The following is a 20,197-nucleotide window of genomic DNA, read 5'->3' as shown; positions in this document are numbered from 1 at the left end:
CGGGCCTGCAGCGACCCCCACTCAGTCCCGCTCAGAGACTTTCAGAACTCCTGTTCTTTGCCTCTGCAGCCTTCCATGCCGCCGGCCGGGTCCTGCGCGGGTCGGGATCTCTCTAGCTCCGCCCTCCGCGGAGGGGCGTGGTCTCACTAGGGCGGGGGGTGTGGCCAACCCGAGAACTGGGGCGTCGAGCTCTCCTTCCCAGTCTGGAGCCGCCCAATCCGGGAGAGTAGGTCACGTGACCAGCGAGCGGTTTCACCCACCCTTATGCCGCTACCACCTCTGCCAGTCCCAGGGGGGATGTCTTCCGCCTTTTCGGAACGCAAAGCATTTATTTTGGTCCGTTTTGCGTCGAAATAGTGCGGACTAATATCTTTGTTGTGACGGGGTCAATCTTTGCCCCTTAAGCAGTATTTTCCCATCCGGCCTCCCCCCGCTCAGTAATTGGTATCGCCCAGCCGGGCCCTGGGCGCGGCGGCGACGGCCGCGTCACTGGCGGGTGAGATCCCTCCGCTCTGGTGAGAGCAGCGCTGGACTGTTGAGTTGGGGTGACTGAGGAAATCCATCCGCGTCGCCGACGCTGCCGCCTCCGCCGCGGAGGAAGACAGGACCGCCCGCGTTCCTGCAGCGACCCTTCGCGGAGTCCCACCGCCACAGGTACCTCCGCTGACAAAAGGAGTCCTCATCCCCCCCAGCCCCAAATTCCCGACGGGGGAATCTGTCTGCCTTCTGTCTCCCGGGTCTGGCCTCTTGGGAGCGGACGTAACTCCCCAGACCTCCCCTCCTTTCCTCTGGCCCCGTCGCTCCCAAACCCGGAAGGGGAACTGGGGGACCCTCGCCCTCAGTGCACCCGCTCCCTGCACCATCGGGGCAATTCGCCTGACCTTAGCCCAGCCCCGCTTGCCTCTTGCTCCTTGGGAAGTTGGGGGGCTAAATTCGGGGCTTCTTCTAGGCTCCGTCCCGCCCCCTTTCCCCCCCACCCCCGCCTGCCCCTGGGTAGCACCCGTTGTGTCCTCCCATTTCGCATCCCCGCCGGCATTCGCCTTGCAAAACTCCAGAATCCTCAGAGAGGCAGCAAGGCCGCGAGGCCACCCTTCCTTTCGTCTCCACCCTCGATTTGGGTTCTACCTGTGTTTTCTGGTCCCACTTCTCTGGACCGGAGACGTCGACACCCTATTCCCTTTGCAAGTCCTAACTTCAAGCCCAGCTCCCCGGTGCCCCCACCCCCGCCTAGCTTTCTTTTGGGCAAAATGGAGGTCTTGGGGGCCGAAGGGCCAGGCCCACTGCGCTTCGCAGCGCGGCACCGGCCTGCGCCTTCCAGCTGCCAGATCCGGGGACCCTCCCTGTCTCCTCCCCTTCGCCCCGCAAGACCTGTGGAGGCGGTGGCACCCCCGGTTCTCCTTGGGGCCCCAGCTGCCGTATGCCCAGAACCCAGGGGCCCTGAAGGGTGATGGGGACTGAGGGCAGGGAGCGTCGCCCCCGCCCCCAGCGGCTTCCTCCTGGCCTGCTTCCTTCTGCCTGGGGCCTCTGGCGTTGCCGCCCGGCCTGTGCTGCCGGCCGCTGGAAAGAAGGGGCTTTGTCCGGAGCTGGGGAGGTAGAGTGGGGGGCTCAGCCCCCCTCCCCCTTTTCGGAGGGCCATCCCTGGTGCTGGCGTAGAAAGCTGAACTGATAGAGGGGAAATGTCAGTGGGGAAGAGGAACGCCCAGGGCCTGGGGGAAGTGGGAGAAGGGTGGGGGACGCTGGGTCGGTAGAGTGCAGTATGCGCGGCCGGATCACACAGGTGTCCAAAGGGGGGCAGGACTCCGGGCCCTTGGAGCGCAGCCAGCCAAGGCCCCTGGGGCCCCGGCGCGGAGCCGCGGGCTGGGCTCCTGGGGTGCCGAGGGCGCAGGGGCCGGGCCGCCTGGGGCCGCCCGCCGGCGCCTGGGAGAGAGCAGCTCCGCGCCTCGGGGCCGGGGACCTCTCCTCGGAGCCCTAATTACTCGAGAGCCGCTCCCACGGGCTTTCTGCGGGCGCGCCGGTGCGGGAGGCTTCGGCGCTGGAGGGAGCAGCGGTTCGGAGCTGCCTTCCCCGCCACCCTCGCCTCCACCCGCCGCGGGCGGCTAATGGGACGCAGCCGGCCGGGGGATTATCCGGGGTGAGCCGTCCCGAACCTATTAGTGCCCAATCGGCTTTCCCCAAATCCTGTAAACAGCCACCCTGGCCGGTTCTGGGGAGGGGCGAGAGGCTGGGTCGGGCGGGGGCGATGGGGCCGGGGGTGGGGTCACCCACCCTACAGGTCTCTGCCGTGGATGCGGTTGCCTTGGCAACCGGGCTAGGGTGGGGGCACTTCACCAATGAGGTGCTCTCAGTTCGGGTGACGGTTGCCTAGGCAACCCCACGAACAGCCGAGCTTCCCCCTCTGGTCTACCCCCGCCCCAGTCGAAGCCGGGGGTGTGTGTGGAGGGTGTGCGGCGTGTGGGGGTGAATTTAAAGAGGCACCGCCCCTTTTAAAATTAGGTGCTAGGAGGGCGGGGCTAGGGCGGACGCCAGGTCTGTTTTCGAAGGGACTCTCCCCGCCCCCCCCCACCCTCCCAGTTCCTGCCGCGAGTGTCCCGCCCGGGCTGCTGTCCGAGGGAGGGGTTTCCCCTGCGCTTCCTCTTGCACTTCCCGCTCCATTTCCGGGGGCAGGAGGAAGATTGGGGAAGTCAGCTATTCCTCGGCACCATCTCTTCTGTGTCAGAGACCCCCGCTCTGCCCGGGGCCGAGGCCACCGCTGCCACCCCCTCCCGCCTCGGACCAGTGCTCACCCCTTCCGGGCCGCGCTTCGACCCCGCCTTTCCCCCCTTCTTCCCCCGAGGCCTTGGGCCTGACGTCAGCCCTGAATCCCCCAGGCCTCGGGCCAGCGGCGAGGAGCTGCCTCCCCCAGCCCCCGTCCCGCGGCCCCCAGCCGCCCCCAACCCCGCCCCACGGGCCCGGCGCCATGAGTGAGCTGGAGCAACTGAGACAGGAGGCTGAGCAGCTCCGGAACCAGATCCGGGTGAGGGGCTGGGGGGCGGGGGTGGGGGGGGGTGTTGGTTGGGCAGAGCCAGGTGGCTTGTGTGTACTGGGCTGGGGAAGGGGTTTTGTGGGCAGGGCTACACTAATCTCTTACTGTCTCATCTTCTCCACTCCCCTGTCTCCTGTTCTCTTGGCCCCCTCCTGTCTTCTCTCCTGCCTCTCTCTGACTGGCTCTGCGATGTCATAGGATGCCCGAAAAGCATGTGGGGATTCCACGCTGACCCAGGTGAGATGAATCCAGGGCTGCACTGGGGGTTTAGGGAAGGAGCAAGGGTTTGAGGCATATTGCTGGGAGGGCCCTGTGGCCCGAACCTCCCTGAGCTGGTTCTGCTTCCACCTCCAGATCACAGCTGGGCTGGACCCAGTGGGGAGAATCCAGATGAGGACTCGGAGGACCCTCCGTGGGCACCTGGCAAAAATCTATGCCATGCACTGGGGGACAGACTCAAGGTGTGTGTGGGGTTGGGGCTGTGGGCTGAGCTTTTGTGTTTGCCTGGGGGCGGAGGTTATAGTGGGCAGAGTGGGCAGAGTAAGGGGGGCAGCCTTGCAGATCTGGTGGGAGAACGGGATGCCCACCTTGTCAGTATGTTTAGGGAGATCGTGACTCCTAGACAACCCCAGGGGTTGGAAAACAGGACCAGACTGACAGGAACTTCCGGGCTGCTGCTGGGAGTTCTCAGAAGGGCCTCCCACCAGATGGGAGAGGGGGAAGGGTGACCTGCCTCCAGAGGGGGCTTCCTGTTCTGATCCCTCCTCCTCTCTCCTGCCACTCTCTATCAGGCTGCTGGTCAGCGCTTCCCAGGATGGGAAGCTCATCATCTGGGATAGCTACACCACCAACAAGGTAGAGGTAGTGCCTGAGGCTGGGTGGGGCTGAGTTGCAGGCCCTGGCTGGCTCTGACCCTGGGCACCGCTCCTCCTCCCTAGGTCCATGCCATCCCACTGCGCTCCTCCTGGGTCATGACCTGTGCCTACGCGCCCTCAGGGAACTTTGTGGCCTGTGGGGGGTTGGACAACATCTGCTCCATCTACAGTCTCAAGACCCGTGAGGGCAATGTCAGGGTCAGCCGGGAGCTGCCTGGCCACACTGGTAAGAGGGGCCTGGCAGGGCACTGGCACTGTTGCAGGGGGAGGGGCTGCGCTGCCCTGCCTTAGAGACCCGGCTGACCAGCCTCTTTCCCCAGGGTACCTGTCGTGCTGCCGCTTCCTGGATGACAACCAAATCATCACCAGCTCTGGGGACACCACCTGGTGAGGCCCTACCAAGGCTAGGCAGTCGGGGCTCACTCACACTTCCTCCTGGGGGGCCACTGCCTCAGTGCTCTCAGCATGTAGCATGCCTCCTGAGCCAGCAGGGGTGGAGCCCTCACTCTGAACACCTTGGCTTCCCTCTCCTGTAGCAGGAAGGATGGGGAAGGGGCCCCCCTCCCCAGCTGGGACAAGAGCAGGCTTCTGTGACCCGGTGGCTCCCAGCGCCCCTTCCATGGAGGCTCTATCAAGGCTGTGCTCACCGGGTGGAGGGGCAGGGAGGCACCAAATCTGTCCTGCCCCGTTCTCTGATACCTTCCTTCTTCCTGTCACATCTCCAGTGCTCTGTGGGACATTGAGACAGGCCAGCAGACGGTGGGTTTTGCTGGACACAGTGGGGATGTGATGTCCCTGTCACTGGCCCCCGATGGACGCACCTTTGTGTCAGGTGCCTGTGACGCCTCCATCAAGCTGTGGGATGTACGGGATTCCATGTGCCGACAGACCTTCATTGGCCATGAGTCCGACATCAATGCTGTGGCTGTAAGTTCTGGGGTGAGCTGGGCTGGCCGTCTCTGCCAGGCCCGTGGCCCTGCCCTGTGTCCTCATTCCACTCTGGTCCTCCTCCATCCTGCAGTTCTTCCCCAACGGCTACGCCTTCACCACGGGCTCTGACGACGCCACATGCCGCCTCTTCGACCTGCGGGCCGACCAGGAGCTGCTCATGTACTCCCACGACAACATCATCTGCGGCATCACCTCTGTGGCCTTCTCGCGCAGCGGCCGGCTGCTGCTCGCTGGCTATGACGACTTCAACTGCAACATCTGGGATGCCATGAAGGGCGACCGTGCTGGTGAGCGTGCTGGTGACTGAGGGGGGCAGGCGGGGACCAGGAACCCAGGCTGGGGGAGTTCTGATGTGCCCCTCCCTCACAGGTGTCCTCGCTGGCCATGACAACCGCGTGAGCTGCCTCGGGGTCACTGACGATGGCATGGCTGTGGCCACAGGCTCCTGGGACTCCTTCCTCAAGATCTGGAACTAAGAGCCCCGACCCCAACTGGGCCCAGGCCAGGAGGGGCCCTGCCCACGCCCACACTACAGGCCAGGAGCTCTGGGGCTGGGTGCACGCCAAGCCTCCCGCCCCGGGCCCCGGGGCCCTGGGCCCCTGCTCCCCTACCCAGGTTTGGTTCCTCCCGGGGCCCCCACTGTGGAGATAAAGATGGGGATAGAACGGGGGAAGAGGAGGGGCAGAAAGCCCTCATCCTTTTGCTACCCTGGGGTGGGGGCCTCATCCCTCTGGAGGGCCAGAGGCAGGAGGTGGAAACTCCAGGAGCTGGCTTTTTTAAAACTGGTTTTATTTTAATTTTTATTATATTTTCAGTTTTTCCATAAAGGAACCAATTCCAACTCAGTACCTGGTCTCCCCTTGCTTGTCTTCCTCACTCCAGGTCTGTCCCCAAGGGCAGACAGGGGGAGGATATGGGGCCCCACCAAGTAGGGAGCCACAGAGGAGATCCCACTCCTCAGGCCAAAGTTGAAGTCACGGGCAGGAGGACCTTCTCTGCCCAGCAGGGTCATAGGTGTTCCTACACACGCCCGGCTCTCCAGTCTCCTGGTCCTGCCGGTTAGGCTGTAGCCACTCCCTGCCAACAGCTCTCTGCTCCCAACTCTGAGCAGGCCCCTCATCCTCAATGCCCCCTCCCCCAAGAAAAGAGACAAGAGGGGAGCACACCAAGTTTTATTGGGGGGAAGGGGGGTATTTACAGGGGCAGGTAGAAGGGTATCACACCGGGTGAGGGTGGGGGAAAATTGCAGGTACAAGGCAGACAAGGGCACAGGAACGACCCCTGCACCCACCCCAACCCCAGGAAGGGTGGGAGAGCAGCTGGGGCCCAGGAAGACGGGCTGGGAAAGGACAGCAGTGGGGCTGAGTCCCTGGGCTGGGGGGCTCAGGGGCTTGTAAACATTGACCACTCTCAGAAGGGGATGGGGGTGGGAGAGGGCTCCCCCTACACTTCCTCACAGGGTTAAGGCCTCTCCAGGCTCAAGGGCCCCCTAAGTTCAAAGTCGCTTTCGCTGGGGGGGTGGGGGGAGGAGGAAGAGACAGGGAAGAGTCATCCCCCTCCCCCTGCATTGGCTGCAGCAGGGGTGGGGGCGTTACATTCAGTCACAACAGTACTCCCCCCACACCTCTAATGCCGCCAAATACTGGCGCAAGGAAAGGGGGAGCTGGGGGGCCAGCAGCAGCAAGACATTTCCCCCTGGCCCATCACCCCCTTATTGCTTTAGAGAGAATATTATCTTCTCACGGACGCTAACACTGTTGAAACCAGGGAGAAGCAGGTGGAGGGGGACCCTCCACCCCCGAAGCCAGCTTTATCCCCCAACACTGACCCAGTTGCCACTTTGGTGCCAAAAAAAAAAAAAAAAAGTCACCTCTCTGGGGATGGATGGGTAAAGAAAACTGGGGCCACTCCCCATTTCCCCAGGGCAGGAAGGATAAATACATTCATGGAGGGGAGGCAGTGGCAGAATCTTGCCCTAATACTGCGCTCTGAGCAATGAGGTCGATGGGAGAAGTTAGATGAGAAACCCAAAAGATACAACTGTTAATAAAAAAAAAAAAAAAAAAAAAAAAAACACTAATGGAGACAAACCCAGGTAGGTGATTGGGAATACGAAGTCGGTGAGCAATAGAAGGGTGGCCTACCCCTGACCCAGGAGAGACAGACACTTCTATTCTTAAGCCCCCACCTTACCCAACATTAAAAACGCATCAGGGGAGCAGGAAGGGGAGAGGCCACTTGCTCCTCTCCCATTTGGTCAATGGAGGGGTTGGGGCAGAGCTGCGTGCTCCACGTCTCACACAGCCGGCTGCAGGTGGGGTTCCCTTCTACCAGCCCCCACACTGCGACCCAAAGCCCGGAGCTGCCCACTCCCTTGGCCTCCTAGCCCCCTCCTCTTGCCTCTTCACAGGAGAAACAAGTCATCAAGTGGTGCCTCTCTCCAGCTGGAGGAGCTTGCTCCACCCCCCACCTTGCTCAGGGTTGAGGCAGGGGGCGCAGCAGGGGCTTGTGGCCCAAAGAATACATTCATGTGGCAAGGCAGGGAGCTGGGGCTCTCAGCTTCACCTCCAGGCCTTCCCCCGAAATGGCAGCAGTGGGGGAAGCCCCTCACCAGGGCCAGAGTGGAAGTCCTGCTGCCCCGACAGCCAGATGAGGTTGGCACCAGCCGGCCCTCTCCCGTCCACCCCGTCGGCCAGCACAGGCTGGCAGCCCCGGAGCTGAGGTGGCCGGCCCATTTGTGCAACTTTCCCCCAAAGCAGCAAAGCCCTGGGGCTACTTTGGCCCCCACCCCAGACACCTCTGCCACAGTCACAGCAACAAGGAAGCCGTTCACAGCTGGTCCGGCCGGCGGGGCTGAGGGGGCCTCGCTGTGCAAACTGCTGGCACCCCAGCTTCCAGTTACCCCAATGGCCCACCTTGCGTGGCAGGGAGGGTAAGTGCAGCCTTGGGGGCCAGGCAGGACAGGTCTGTGGGGCCCAGGTACCCAGTGCCCCAAAATAACAGTGTGTTTTTTCTTTCAGTCTCCTAACCTTTTTTTCATTGTTTTTCTTTTTTCTTTAAAAAAAAAAAAAAAAAAGGAACCTCTGTGGACCTTCCATTGTCATCCCCACTATCCCCAGAGGGGGAAGGGGTACTTAGAGTCTAGTTTTCAACAATTTTTCTTTTGTCTCTCCTAACATTTTCTTCAATGCTGTTTAAAATTTTAAAAAAAAGAAAAGGAAAAAAAACCCCTTGCCCCCAATCTGTAAAGTGCCTCGTGGTGGGTGAGTTAAGGTGCATCGTGTGGTTTGTAACAAGTGCTGGGGACCCTGCCCCTGCTTCCTCCTATGCTCCTTGCGGGGAGCCTGCAGGCTGGGGACCCAAGGGTCCAAGCTGCTGCTGCTGCTGCCCCTGGCTGACAGCCCAGGGGGCTGGTGGGACGGGCTGGTCAGTAGTCATCCACGCTCTCAATCTCACCAGAAGGTCCGTGCAGGGAGTACCCTGAAGCCGGGGAGAAGCTAGGTGTGAACTCTCCCAGGATCCTGCCCCGCGCTGAGCAAGAGCCTCCTTCCTGGCCCCACCCCCCACTTACCCAGGATGCTGGGGTCCGAGTGCAGCATCAGTGCCCGCCTCTTGGCCTTGCTGCCCTCCCCGGGGCCGAGTTTGGTGCTGTGGTTGGTCTGAAAGGCTGTCTGCAGGGAGCTGCTGCTCAGCCATGCCTCCTGCAAGGCACCCGAGATGGAAGGAGAGCCAGAGGACAAGCCAGGAGGGCACCCCACCAGCCAGGGCTCTGGGAAACCTTACCTGCTGCTGCTGCTGCCGTTGTTGGCTGGCTTTCTGCTTGGCCCTCCGCTCCAGGAATTGTTTGGCAAATTCTTTGGCTTCCAGCGTGTCCCCCAGGCAGGAACGGATATAATCGTGGACATCATAGGGGGATTCCACCTCCTTGAGAATCGCTACAGCCATGGGCACTATGGGACAGGATGGGCTCTGTCAGGGCCCACTTGATGCAGGTCTGGAAGTCCAGCCCAGCCCAGCCCGGCCTCCCAGGGTCTGCCGCCTGTACCATCCAGGCTGCCCGTGGTGCTCAGCGTGTGCAGCATCTGCTCACACCACTGGGTGAAGCCATCCTGGGGCCTGGGAATGCCCTGCAGCAACTTCAGCAGCTTCTCTTCCTCCTCTGTCTTTTTGCGCACAGGCCGACCTGACAGGTGGCTGTACGAGTCACTGAGTGGGACAGTGAATCAGGCAAGGAATCAGCTCATGTTCCACACCCGTCTGGCCCCAGCCCTCGTGCGGACCCTGCAGCCCCGGTGGGTACCTGAGAGAGGGGCTGCTCCGGCTGTTCTTCAGGCCCAGGCTGCGGGCCAGGCTCCCGCTGCTCTTGAGGGTGTCCTCCCAGAGCCCCAGGCTGCCGCTGCTGCCCCCGCTCTTGTCGGGCCCGCCCCACAGCGGCCCAGCCTCAGATACCCACTGGTTCAGGGGGGCAGCGCCCAGGCCACCAAGCTGCTACAGACGGCAGGAAGTCAGGGCAGCCCAAACAGGGACACACGGACTCAAGAAAGCTAAGTAGGTGGCTTATTTAGGTGGTAAAGGGTAGCATGGTGAGGGCCACACAGAAGAGAAATCCTTCAGAGTCAGACACAGGCCAGCACTCAGGCTGGAAGTCTGGGCTCACTGATCCCCCCACGCTGGGGTCAGCTGGGAGCTGAATGCAAGGGGTTCCCAAGGGCCTAAAAGGTGCCAGTCAACCAGGGAAGGGCCCGGCCTGCTCACCACACGGTGGTTGGGGGCCTGAGCCCGCGATGGCTCCCGAGGTGGGGGCTGCTTATGCAGCTGCCGCTCGCCCTCCAGCTGCAGCTCGAGCAGCGTCTTCATGGAGAGCCCCTGCTTGGCCAGGCCAGCCCACAGTGGGGGCGGGGAGCTGGGCGCAGGCGGCACGGGGACGCTGGCCAGTGCCTGCTGCTGCTGCAGCAGCTTCAGCAGAAGCTCCTGCTGCCGCACCTGAACCAAAGGGATACAGTGAAGGCGCACGGCCCGGCGCCAGGCTCAGGCCAGCAGGCGAGGGCTGGCTGGACCCCGACCTGCTTGCGCCGAAACAACTCCTCTTCTTCCTGCCGCCGCTTCTGCTCCTCCTGCTGCTGCTGCTGCTGCTGCTGCTGCTGCTGCCGCCGCTTCTCCTCCCGGCGCTTGCGCTCCTCCTCCTCCCGCTTCGCCCTGAGCTCCACTTCTCTGCGCTCCTGGAACTGACACGGTCATGAGATCAGACGTCAGGCCTGGGGTACCTGGCCTGCCCTGCCTCTGGCGGGCCCTTGACACCCAAGAACGCCTACTCACTTTATGTTGCAGCTGGAGTTGTTCTAGAATTGGACCCTGAGTCGAAGAGTTAATTGGTACGTCCCAAAGACTGGCCTCACCGCCTGCAGGAGGCAAAGGCAGCTGCAGGAGGGAGCTCAGGTCCCCGGCGCCGGAGCAGCGTGAGGGGAGGGGCAGACCCGCGCTTTTTCTGCTCACCCAGAGACCGCCAGGCGGGGGGCAGGGGACATGGCAGACATGGCAGGCAGCATCGGGACTCAAGTCGGGCCAGGGAGGGAGAGCTCAAGGGCTGGGGCAGGGACTGGCTGGCCACACACCTGACTGTGATGAGGCTGAGGTATGTATGTCCCAGAGGGAACCCGAATCTGGCACCGACAAGGACCGGTTCATCGTCGGGAGCAGGTTCTGGTCCCCACCTCTGAGGAGCAAAGCACTGATCCTCAACACCTTAAATGCATCTCTGATCTGCCCCATCTTCCCGCTTTACATACCCCAAGGGCTCGGACACACACGCAGCCACATAGAGACTGCGACGAGATGGACAGAGCAGCCCACAGACCTGGGGGGTTTGAGAGCTTGGAGCTGCTGCAGGAACGTGGTGAGCTGCTGCTGCTGTGGCAGCGTCAGGTCCCCCAGGGCTGCCTTTTCCCGGAGCGCACACTGCGGGAGCTGGCGGCTATAGAGACGCACACAGGTGTCGGGAGGCAGGCCACACAGCCAGGGCCTGGCCCCACTGACAAGCCCTTCCAGGCCCCCCATACCTGCTGACCAGCTGAAGGAACTGCTGGTGCTGCAGCTGCTGGTACAAGGCCGCCGCCGCCAGCTCCTGTTGCTTCTTCAGCCGCTCCTGGTCCATGTTTCCCTGAGAGAGAAGGAGAGCGTTCCCGTGGCTCTGACCTTGTCTTCCTCTGCACCACCTGCTGCCAGCCATGACTCCCACCTCCCCTTCCTGCTCCATGCCAAGGGGGGTATGCTCACCAGCAGCGGGGGTGGTGAGGGCCCCGGGGCAAAGGGCACACGGCCCCACATCTTGATCACCTCACCCAGTGGCTGGAAGCCCTCATCACAGCCCCGCTTCACAAGCAGGGCCATGGAAAAATAGCCTGCCTGGAACCACTCCGCCATCTCCTGTGTCGTGAAAGGGCCTGGACAAGGGAAGGGGGACTGCAGTCAGATGTGCACCAGAGAAGCCCGGAACAAGAATGGTGTCCCCACGCCCCCTCCTGCATGCCCCCTGCCCCCCATGGGCACCTTGGATCTCCCCCTGCGGGTCCTTGTAGAACCACTTCCGGGCCGCGCCGTGGCTGAGGGGGAGGGCAGTGGCAGCTGCAGAGTGGCGCAGGCCCTGGGCCTGCATGGCGGCTGTGAACTGCTCCTCCTCCAATGAACTGTCCTGCAGGGAGGCCACCAGCTTCTCCGCCTCCTGGAAGCCCAGGGAGAGAAGGCTCAACGGCCCAACCCCAGCAACATGGGGATGGGGATGGGGCTGGGCTATCAGCGTGGGGTCACGAGCTCAGGTTACGCACACAGCGTGACAGACAGGGAAATGCCTGGCATAGGGGCAAGGACAGATGGAACAGTGGCTCTCTGTCCCCGGTTGGGGAGGATCCCTAGAACCTTCTTAGGCCCCCACACCTGCTGCAGGTGCTTCAAGCCTTCATCATCTTCCAGATCTCCGGGTGGGCCAGGGGGTGAGCCCACCGCAGGACTTAGCTGCATTCCCCTCATATCATCTCCTAGAAGGAGCGAAGAAAGCAAAGTAGAATGCGGGGTCCGGAGAAGGAGGTGAGACAGTCCCCTATCCAGCCTCGTCTCAGAAAAGCAGGCTCTAACTCTAGCCCCAACCAAAACAACCCGCGCACCTCCTTCCCAAAGGAAGGGAAGCGTTTTCCCCACCAGCCCCGGGCTCCAGGGAAAGGGCGGCCCCCGCCCTCTGGCTGTACCTTCAGCTGCCAGCAGGTCTTTCTCCACAGCGTCACCACCTTCCCCATTAGCTCCCCAGAGTGGGCCCAAGGTAGGCAGTGGGGAGGGGGAGCTGGACTTCTCTTCCTGAGGAGGCAGAGGGGTCAGTTCCTTCCCACCTGAAAAAGAAGGGTAATTACCAGAATTGAAAACCAAAGAGCTGGAAAGCCTTAAAAATGATTTAGCACAAACCCTCCCTCTGTGGCCAAAACTTGGGCCTTAACTGAAGTTAACTCACCTAATAGTGAGTGAACTAACACCAACCCCACGGTGCACATTTACTCTTTTGCCCCTACGATAGGGGACATGTGTCCACGTCACTGTCCAGGCCTGTATACATAATACCACAGGTGTAATACCGTCTTCTGCAGACTCTTCAAGGGATTTTCAAAGGTCATTCTGATTACCTTTGATGCTTGATTTTTATCTGCCACACTGCTTTTAAGACTGAGCCCTGCTGTTTCCGGGTTCCTCCCCACATCTGCCAGCACTCGCTTTCCTGAGTTTCTAAAGCAGCCTTCTCCTCAAGGCGGATGGCCAGCCAGTGCCCAGGCTAGTGAGGGACCCTCAGGCCTCATGCGTGCCCCAGCCCCAGGCTTACCTGCCTCAGGCCCCTCCTGGTCCAGCCCTTCGGGAGGCTCTTCCTCCTCCTCCTCCAGGCCCTGGAAGTCGAGCTCCTGCTCCTCAGGAATGGGCTCCTTGGGGCCCTTCTGCATGGGGTTAGGGAACACGATGGGAAGATGAGGGGGAGAAGATGGACGAGGGGAGTGAGAGGACCCCATCAGGGCAGGTTCCCACCAACCTCTAATAGAAACCTTCCTCTCGCCTCCTCACAGATACCTTGAGAGGCAAGAAGGCTCCAGAGGCATCGAAAGTGCCCATCTCTTCATCCTCATCGTCCAGGCACCACTCCGGGAGCCCATCCTTGTCGTCATCAAAGCCGTCAGGCCCTCGGCACCTCCGGAGGTGAGAGCTGCCTCCCCCACCCCGCCCTTCCTCTTCACCACACCCTCCTCGATCCCCTCGCAAATCAAATTCAAACTTGCGACGCCGGTCCCCATGTTCCCGCCAGCCAGCAGAGCGGGGGCCGCCATCTGGGCAGGAAAAGTCGGAGGAGAAGGAGAATCGGTATCCTGGTCGAACCAGAGCCTCCATCTTCTGCTGCTCCCCAGGACCCCCGGGAACCCCGGCACTTCCAGGACTGCTCTCCCACCCACCCCCTCCCCCGCTCCAGAAAGCCTTCTGCTCCCCCGGCCTGGCCACCGGAGCCCACTTCCTGTGAAGCGCTTGCTGCCCACTGCCCACCTCATCCATCTAGCCCCCATCTCACCAGGGCTGGCTGAGCGCCAGCGGTCGCCATCTCGCCGGGGTCCTGCCCCAAGTCTCCAGCTGCCCTCCTCTTCTTCCTCTTGCTCCTCTCGGAGAGAACGCCAGTTCTCGCTATCTGAGCGGGCATGTTCCTTCCTCGGGCCAGACCCTCCCTCCTCAAACCCGGATCGTGCTTAGGGACAGGGGAAGACACAGTCAGCGAATGGCACCCATGGTCCCCAGAAGACTCTTACCATAAACCTTGCTGGTAAAGAAGAGCCCAGCTCCGGGTCCTCCTGCCCTCCCACCTGCCCCAGCAAACATCCCTCTAAGTGGGGTCACCCATTTCAATCCTCCCCCCACCTCTCAATGACCTTCAGGGCCTGGCCACCACCCTGGCCACACTCCATACCTCCATCCCTCCTGGCTGACTTCTCAAAGCGCCTCTCGCCTCTGCAGGAGGGAAAGATGCTGGTCAAAGGAAAGATCCCGCCCCAACCTGCAGGAGCTCTGCATGCCTTGCCCTTTCTGCCCTGAGGAAGGGGCAGGGGATACGGGGGGGACAGGAAACTACGGAAAAGTCAGGCTTGGGAGGGAGCCCAAGGGGGCGCACAGAGCAGATGGTCCCAGGACAAACAGATACCACGAGAATCAGAAGGAAAAGGACAGGGCCACAGACACCTCTGACCAGGGCTCATTGGTGGGGCTCCTGTCGTCTTATAATGACAGACCCAACCCTCCCACTCCAGGCAGCCCTGGGACCTAACCCCAGGGCTTCTCTCTGCTCTGCCTCGATGCCACCTCCTTCTAGCCTGCACCTGTCATCCCAACTCTGGCTACGCTGGATCTCCCGGGGGTTTCGGCCAAAGGCCCCATCGCCTTCTTCAATGCTTCTTTGGTAAAAGCAACTGTCACCGCGGCCGCGGCCTGGAGAAAGGATGAGAGGCACATGGGAAACCACCAGATCACCCCTCTGTATCCTTAAGACCACGGGCCCCACCTCTGCCGGCCCCTAGAACACATCATCACCCACTCTACCTCGGCTCCGTGTGCTGCCCCTGCCACGGGAGGTGCCACCGAGGGGGGGGCCAGCCCCTTTCCCCATCAGCCTCAGCACAGCCACACTGTTCACGGACAGGGAGAAGTTTCTCTGAGGAGGGAGCCAGGGGTGGCAGTGAGGACCCAGGCACCCGACCGCTCCCACCCCTGTCCAGAACCGCAACCTAACCCCTGCCCGTCCACCCAACTCCAGCCCCTCGCCAAGGTGGAGACCTAGCACCCTGACCCACAGCTGCCCCCCGCCCAGCCCCACCTGCTCCTCCTCAGTCAGGGGCTCCAGAGCCAGGGGCTGCAGCGGCTCCTCCTGCAGCACCGCAGCAAACTCCTTGTCCTGCAGCTCATCGGGGACCTGTCAACAGGGCAGGAGAGCCAAGATACCACATGCTCCTGGGCCCTCTTCACTGCTGAGGCCAAAGAGGCAAGGGGTACATACTCCCCCAACCCCCTACCTTGTTCTCCTTGACATAGAGGGCCAGCATTTCCTCTCTCCCGTAGCGATAGTCAGCCAGCTTGTATTTGGGCATGGCGGGGGATGGGGGTGGGGAGGCCACACTGCCACCGCTAGAAAGGGCCCTCAGCCTAAAAAAGGGACACAAGGGAAAGAGAAAGACAGGAGTCTGAGCAACCCTATTCTTCCCAGCTTCTCCATGCCACCCAAAGCACATCTGACTCACCACTCAGGCCCAAAGTTGAGGGTCTCTGCTGCCATTGTGGAGCTGGCGGGGGGGGGGGGGCGGGCGGGTCCTAGAGGTCAGAGGGGCCGAGCAGAGGAGGGAGGACCTGGCGTTCACTCTCCAAACACCTAGGGAGGTATGGGGACACAGGGCCTTGGAGGCAGCATACCCAGAAAACCCCGAGAGAATGAGGAATAGGTCCCCAACTGGGTGGGCACAGTAATAGGCTCTAAAAGGACTCACCTAAGCCAGCCACGTGCCACTCACACCATGAGTCGACCAGAGAGTCACGATGCGGGGAGACCTGGGGAAAGGGAAGAAACAGGGCAGCTAGGGCTCCTTCCAGCTTCCGCAGGGGGAACCCTCCTTCCACCCCAGACTCACCTGGCAGCCTTGCTCCAGGAAGCAGGTAGGGTGCGGGCTGGGCTCTCTTCAGGCAGGGGCCTATGCTGGAGTGAACCAGGGTCCCCAAGGGATGCTGGTCTGACCACAGTGGTGCCGGGGAGGGACCCTCACATTTGGGAAAGATCCTTAACAAGACATGAGGGGAAGAAGGTGGGGTTAAATTAACGGGTCAGACAGGCCTCCCTGCTTCCGACCCACCTCTGTCCTGCATAACAGGGAGTCTCACAGCTGCCCGGAGGCTGCTGGTTATCCAGCACAGGGGACCACAGCCCCTCCTCCTCCTTTCTGTCTCCAACACGTCAGGCCTCAAGAGCAGTTCACTCACTCAGCAAAGCCCGACTGAGGAGCTAGTGGCGTGGCAGAAAACGCGCAGGCACCTCTCTAGGACCCAGCCCTCTCGCCGTGTGGCACAGTATTCGGTAAGAGAGTGGTTAACGTATGCACAGATGTTCAAGACACAGATAAAACAGAAACAAACAAACAAGCAAAATCTCACTGGAACCACAAATATTCTTGAGAAAAATGGTCAGTTATGGAAAGAAGGATTAGAAATTAATCTGGGAGTAAAATTACTTCCCTCCTGAAAAAACTCAGGGCTGGCTGCTTGGCAGCTAGAATCCAGGGACTCAGTTTGGGAAGAAACCCAACACAGGGGAGTGGGGGTACTCCTGAAGGACCCGGGCAGACAAGTCCAGCCAGTGCACCCACGGCTGGTTGACCAAACAAGACTCAACACTCAGTCCCCTTCCCCAGGATCAGGAGGACCCTGATCGTAAGCACAAAGGGCCAAGAGGGAACACGTTATTATGGTACAAGCTGGGAAGAAGGCTCCTCACCGTAAAGCAGAAATAAGGTCAGAGTTACTGAGGCTGACAGAAGCAGCAGCGGTGGCAGTGACCTGTCCCTTTAAAGAACAGTGCAAAAGACTCTCAGGAGGCGACTCATCCTTTGTGGTTCCAAGCAGAGGATGGGCGGGCAGGGTCCCAGGGAGCTGCACGAGGGCTGCCCTCACTGGCTGTGGGGGAGGCTGGACCGGAGCACCTCCACAATTCACATCAACTCCAAGACTGCACAACTCTGGGAAGGAAGGAAGAAGGGTTTCCACCAGAGGGGCCAAGGGAAAGAGGCTCTCACCCACAACAGCAGACAGGAAGACGAAGCAAACTCCATGACAGACAAAGGACCCACTCCCCAAATCCCAGCATCCTAGGGTGAAATGCAGCTTCTGAAACCATCTAGAGCGGGGCTGACCTCCCCTGGCATGGGCATCTCTTCTACAACAGCCCCAGCTGGACATTTCTGGTGATGGAGCAGGCACACACGGCCGGCAGAGAAGAGAAGTCTGCTGAAAAGCTCTTCCTTTCACTGGATTCAAGTAGGCCTCCCAGGACAGCAGAATAAGGTTAATCCTTTCTACATTACCACCTTTATGTAATTTGGCCAAAACATGAACCTTGAAGCTGTTACACTAAGTGAAACAAACCAGTGACAAAAAAACCAATATTGTACGATTCCTCCTATATGAGATTCCTAGGAGTCAAATTCAGAGAGATAGAGAGTAGAATAGTGGGTGCCAGGGCTCGGGGGCAAGCAGAGTGAAGAGCTGATGTTTAATGGGAACAGTTTCAGCTGAAATGGGGAAGATGAAAAAGTTCTAGAGACAGATGGTAGTGATGGTTATACAACAACGTCAAAGTATTTAATGCTATAGAACTGTACACTTAAAAATGGTTAAAATGGGGTATATTTTACCACCACTAAAAAAAAAGTTTAGGGAAAAAAAGACATTTGGGGATAGCAACTGCAGACCTAAGTCTTCCCTACTCCAAGAAAAACACCTCACATTCCTTCAAACAAACCTGTGCAGAGGCTGTTCTAAGCCTCCTCCAGTTCACTTCAAGAGAGGGACTTCTAGAGGGACAGACGAGTCCTGTGGGCAGGGAAGGCTGCTGTGGGGACAGGGGAACAGAAAAGGGGACCACTCACCCCCCGCCCTTCCAGGGAGCGGTAAAGGCGGCTCAACGCGGTGCTCTCCACTTCTGGCCTTCCCCCTTCTGTCCTGGTTGTAAAGAGCAAACTGAGGAGAAGCGGCTCCCAAGGCAAGAAGCAGGGACACTGCAGAGGCAAGGGAGAGGCAGTCAGTGCAGAAAGGAAGCAGAGCAGCAGCTGGAGAGAAAGGCCCCGTCTCTGTGCAGGCCCAGCCACAGGAGGGCCTGGTCCTAGAAGCTGCTGGCTGCCTGGCCCTTCCTCAGGCTAAAGGAAGTACACATGCTGCCCCACAGTTTCCACCCCTCCAAACAGGTGTCTTTTCCACATGCTTCCTCAAAGCCTCCACCGGGACGACTCTGCTCCCCAGGAGACATCTGGCAATATCTGGAGACGTTTTTGGTTGGCATGATTGGGAAGTGCTCCTGGCATCTAGTGGGTGGAGGCCAGGGATGCTGCTAAACATCCTACGATGCACAGGACAGCACCCCGCCCCCAACAGAGAATTATCTGGCCCAAAATATCAATAGTGTCACAGCTGAGAAACACTTCTCTAGGCCCCAGCACAGGTAATGCTTAGTCTCTGTTTATGGGGAAGAATGGAAGACAAGAAAAACCAAATTTACTCTAGTTCATTCTCCCTTCTGAAGAACAAGGGAATCATCCCTAATTACACTGTCCCATGAGAGAAATCTGAAATCCTGCCAGGAGGGAAATCCTCGAGAAAAGAATAAATTAAAAAAAAAGTGACTTAAGTTTCTCTATCACAAACTCTCAAAGCCAAGTGTTTGGATCCCTTTCCAGTGAAGGAAAGAGCAGGAGGGGTGGCAGGTAGAGGACTGGGGACAGCATCCTTTCCAGGCTACTTGATCCAAGGGTCTCCTCACAGGCTCATTCCAGCTTCGCCCCCAACCCTCAGCCCGCCCTACGCATCTGTCTGCCTAGTCCATCTGCTCCCTCCCAGGCCGCGTTTTTTCTCTCTGGCCTCAGTATACCCTCACTCCCCTTGCATCTGTATTGCTATTAAAAGGCTGCCCCCTGCCGGAGCCAAGGGGAGAGGACACACACTGGTCCTGGTGCTCACAAGAGGCTTCAGGGAACAGGAGCAGGGCCTGTTTTCTGGGGTTCAGAACTCATGGAAGAAGGAAAAGATCCACAGACGAAGCGGTCCCGGTACACACTAAGTAAAGAACATTATTTCCTCATTCCATCACCCCTAAAATTAGCCCCGATCCAAAGCAGTGTGCCTTGGCACGGAAAGGTATCACTATTAACAGAAGTAGAGGCCTAAATCCCCCAACGTCTGAGCAATGCCCAGCCCAAAGCCTGTTGGAGGTGACTCCACCCTTTCTCAAGATGGAAAGATTCTCCATGCGCGGTAGGATGAGAACTCTGAGGCTTAAAAGGGGTGCAAGCCTGCATGCCTCCCGGCAGGTCAGTTATCCCAGCTCTCCACTCTCTGAGACATCATGACAAATAACGCCCCTTGGCATCTGTCTGCTAGTTAACAGTTTTCAAAGCGCTTCCACACTTTACCTCATTTGATCCCTCTGCCCACTTGCCCAGTCTTGGGCTCCAGCCAGGTAAAACAAGGAAGGGAGGCTGCAGCTGCCGGGACGGGGGACCCCGATGGCCCCAAACACTCTATCCGAGGCTGGAGAAAGGGCTGCATAAGCAGTAGGAACCACCCTAAACTCGCAAGCATACTTTGTGAGTTTTAAACCACTTTAAACTTCTCGTTAGAATTTTTTAAATCCTTCCTATAGCCACCCCTTCTGCTCTCCTCTGCTCTAAAATGGGGCTCTTTTTTCCATCCTAAACTCCAACCACAGAAGTAAAATCGAAGGCAAACTGAGATCCTTTAATTCATCAAATCGCACACAAGACTCACGCTTCCACCGGCTGAAAAAGGCAGGCCAGAGGTCTAAGAACTCACTTGACGGTAATCACCAAAGAGACTCTTGAGGACCCTGGTCCCCAGGCCACAGCAGCAACACAAAGTTCAGATCCATCCCAAACCCTTCCCAATGCCATGAGAGACCCACAGTCTAGGAAAGAAAACTGGAGCCAGGGTGAGGGTGGGGGGCCTGGGGCTGCACAGGGATCAGCACAGACAAAAAAGCCAGACAGCCAACTCCCGCACTGCGAGCGGGGAGTCAGGGGACCCGCCTGGTGGTACCCATGGTGTTTCAGCTGCAGAGATAAGGGGCGGGAGGCTAAGAAGCAACCGGGGTGTCAGCTCGGAGGGGCGGCGGAGAGGCTGTGCGGAGGCTGCTGGTCTTTTGGGAAAGCAGCCTTAAGAAGCAAGAGGGGAGTCAGATCGGCGAGGGCGGAGGAAAGAAGCGGCCAACAAGTATTGATTTAGCATCTCTCAGGGCCGGGCGCGCTGCTGGACCAGACCTGACAGCTTACTGGGAATTCTAGCCATGACCGGGTAAGAGGTGCGAGACGAGGGTCTCTTTAAAGTTAACTTGAAAAAATATTCAAGGCAAAGTGTGCGGGGCCAGGGGGCTGCTGCATCAGGGGAGAAGGGCTGGGAAGGGCCCAGCCTGGCGACGGGGAACGCCGAGGTGAGGGAGGAGACCCCAATGACCAAGCACTAACGCCGCTCGCTGGAGGGAAACTGAGGTGAGGACCCGGCCGGAGAGCTCGAGGGCAGA

General features: G+C 59.7%; 2 protein-coding genes and 1 long non-coding RNA gene across 9 annotated transcripts; 2 read left to right on the top strand and 1 right to left on the bottom strand.

The window, feature by feature from the left end:
- The first annotated feature begins 522 nt into the window (after window positions 1-522).
- GNB2 (G protein subunit beta 2) lies at window positions 523-5,696 on the top strand. Of its 2 annotated transcripts, none has more exons than XM_058569119.1 (10): window positions 523-654; window positions 2,868-3,013; window positions 3,221-3,259; window positions 3,377-3,483; window positions 3,814-3,877; window positions 3,961-4,123; window positions 4,218-4,284; window positions 4,623-4,824; window positions 4,919-5,135; window positions 5,218-5,696. In XM_058569119.1, exons 2-10 carry the CDS (start codon window positions 2,957-2,959, stop codon window positions 5,322-5,324), a joined length of 1,023 nt encoding a protein of 340 aa, XP_058425102.1. In that variant the 5' UTR covers window positions 523-654; window positions 2,868-2,956; the 3' UTR covers window positions 5,325-5,696. The 2 variants fall into 2 exon arrangements, with proteins under 2 accessions (XP_058425102.1, XP_058425103.1); XM_058569120.1 differs by having other exon boundaries at window positions 560-654; window positions 2,665-3,013.
- A 2,485-nt stretch (window positions 5,697-8,181) lies between these two features.
- Window positions 8,182-16,474, bottom strand: GIGYF1 (GRB10 interacting GYF protein 1). 6 transcript variants are annotated; one of them, XM_058569113.1, is made up of 27 exons: window positions 16,388-16,474; window positions 15,531-15,676; window positions 15,390-15,450; window positions 15,147-15,274; window positions 14,922-15,051; window positions 14,726-14,821; window positions 14,452-14,563; window positions 14,181-14,340; window positions 13,826-13,866; window positions 13,436-13,606; window positions 12,946-13,199; window positions 12,707-12,815; window positions 12,087-12,224; window positions 11,779-11,879; window positions 11,395-11,566; window positions 11,122-11,288; window positions 10,905-11,005; window positions 10,703-10,819; window positions 10,461-10,561; window positions 10,165-10,247; window positions 9,912-10,073; window positions 9,604-9,831; window positions 9,149-9,336; window positions 8,894-9,054; window positions 8,632-8,798; window positions 8,420-8,549; window positions 8,182-8,328 (listed from the first exon to the last, which is right to left on the bottom strand). In XM_058569113.1, the coding sequence occupies exons 4-27, from the start codon at window positions 15,179-15,181 to the stop codon at window positions 8,276-8,278; spliced, it is 3,177 nt and encodes a 1,058-aa protein (XP_058425096.1). In that variant the 5' UTR covers window positions 15,182-15,274; window positions 15,390-15,450; window positions 15,531-15,676; window positions 16,388-16,474; the 3' UTR covers window positions 8,182-8,275. The 6 variants fall into 6 exon arrangements, with proteins under 6 accessions (XP_058425096.1, XP_058425097.1, XP_058425098.1 ...); XM_058569114.1 differs by having other exon boundaries at window positions 9,149-9,333; XM_058569115.1 differs by having other exon boundaries at window positions 9,912-10,067.
- On the top strand, window positions 14,782-16,392 carry LOC131422152 (uncharacterized). Its single transcript, XR_009224038.1, has 3 exons — window positions 14,782-14,897; window positions 15,855-15,970; window positions 16,305-16,392. It is a non-coding gene; the product is annotated as an uncharacterized LOC131422152 (long non-coding RNA).
- Window positions 16,475-20,197: the final 3,723 nt, after the last annotated feature.

The sequence above is a fragment of the Diceros bicornis genome, chromosome 26 (assembly GCF_020826845.1).
Source record: "Diceros bicornis minor isolate mBicDic1 chromosome 26, mDicBic1.mat.cur, whole genome shotgun sequence".
Classification (NCBI taxonomy): Eukaryota; Metazoa; Chordata; class Mammalia; order Perissodactyla; family Rhinocerotidae; genus Diceros; species Diceros bicornis.
Note: the sequence above shows the minus strand (reverse complement) of the source record. Positions and strands in the feature narration are given on the sequence as shown.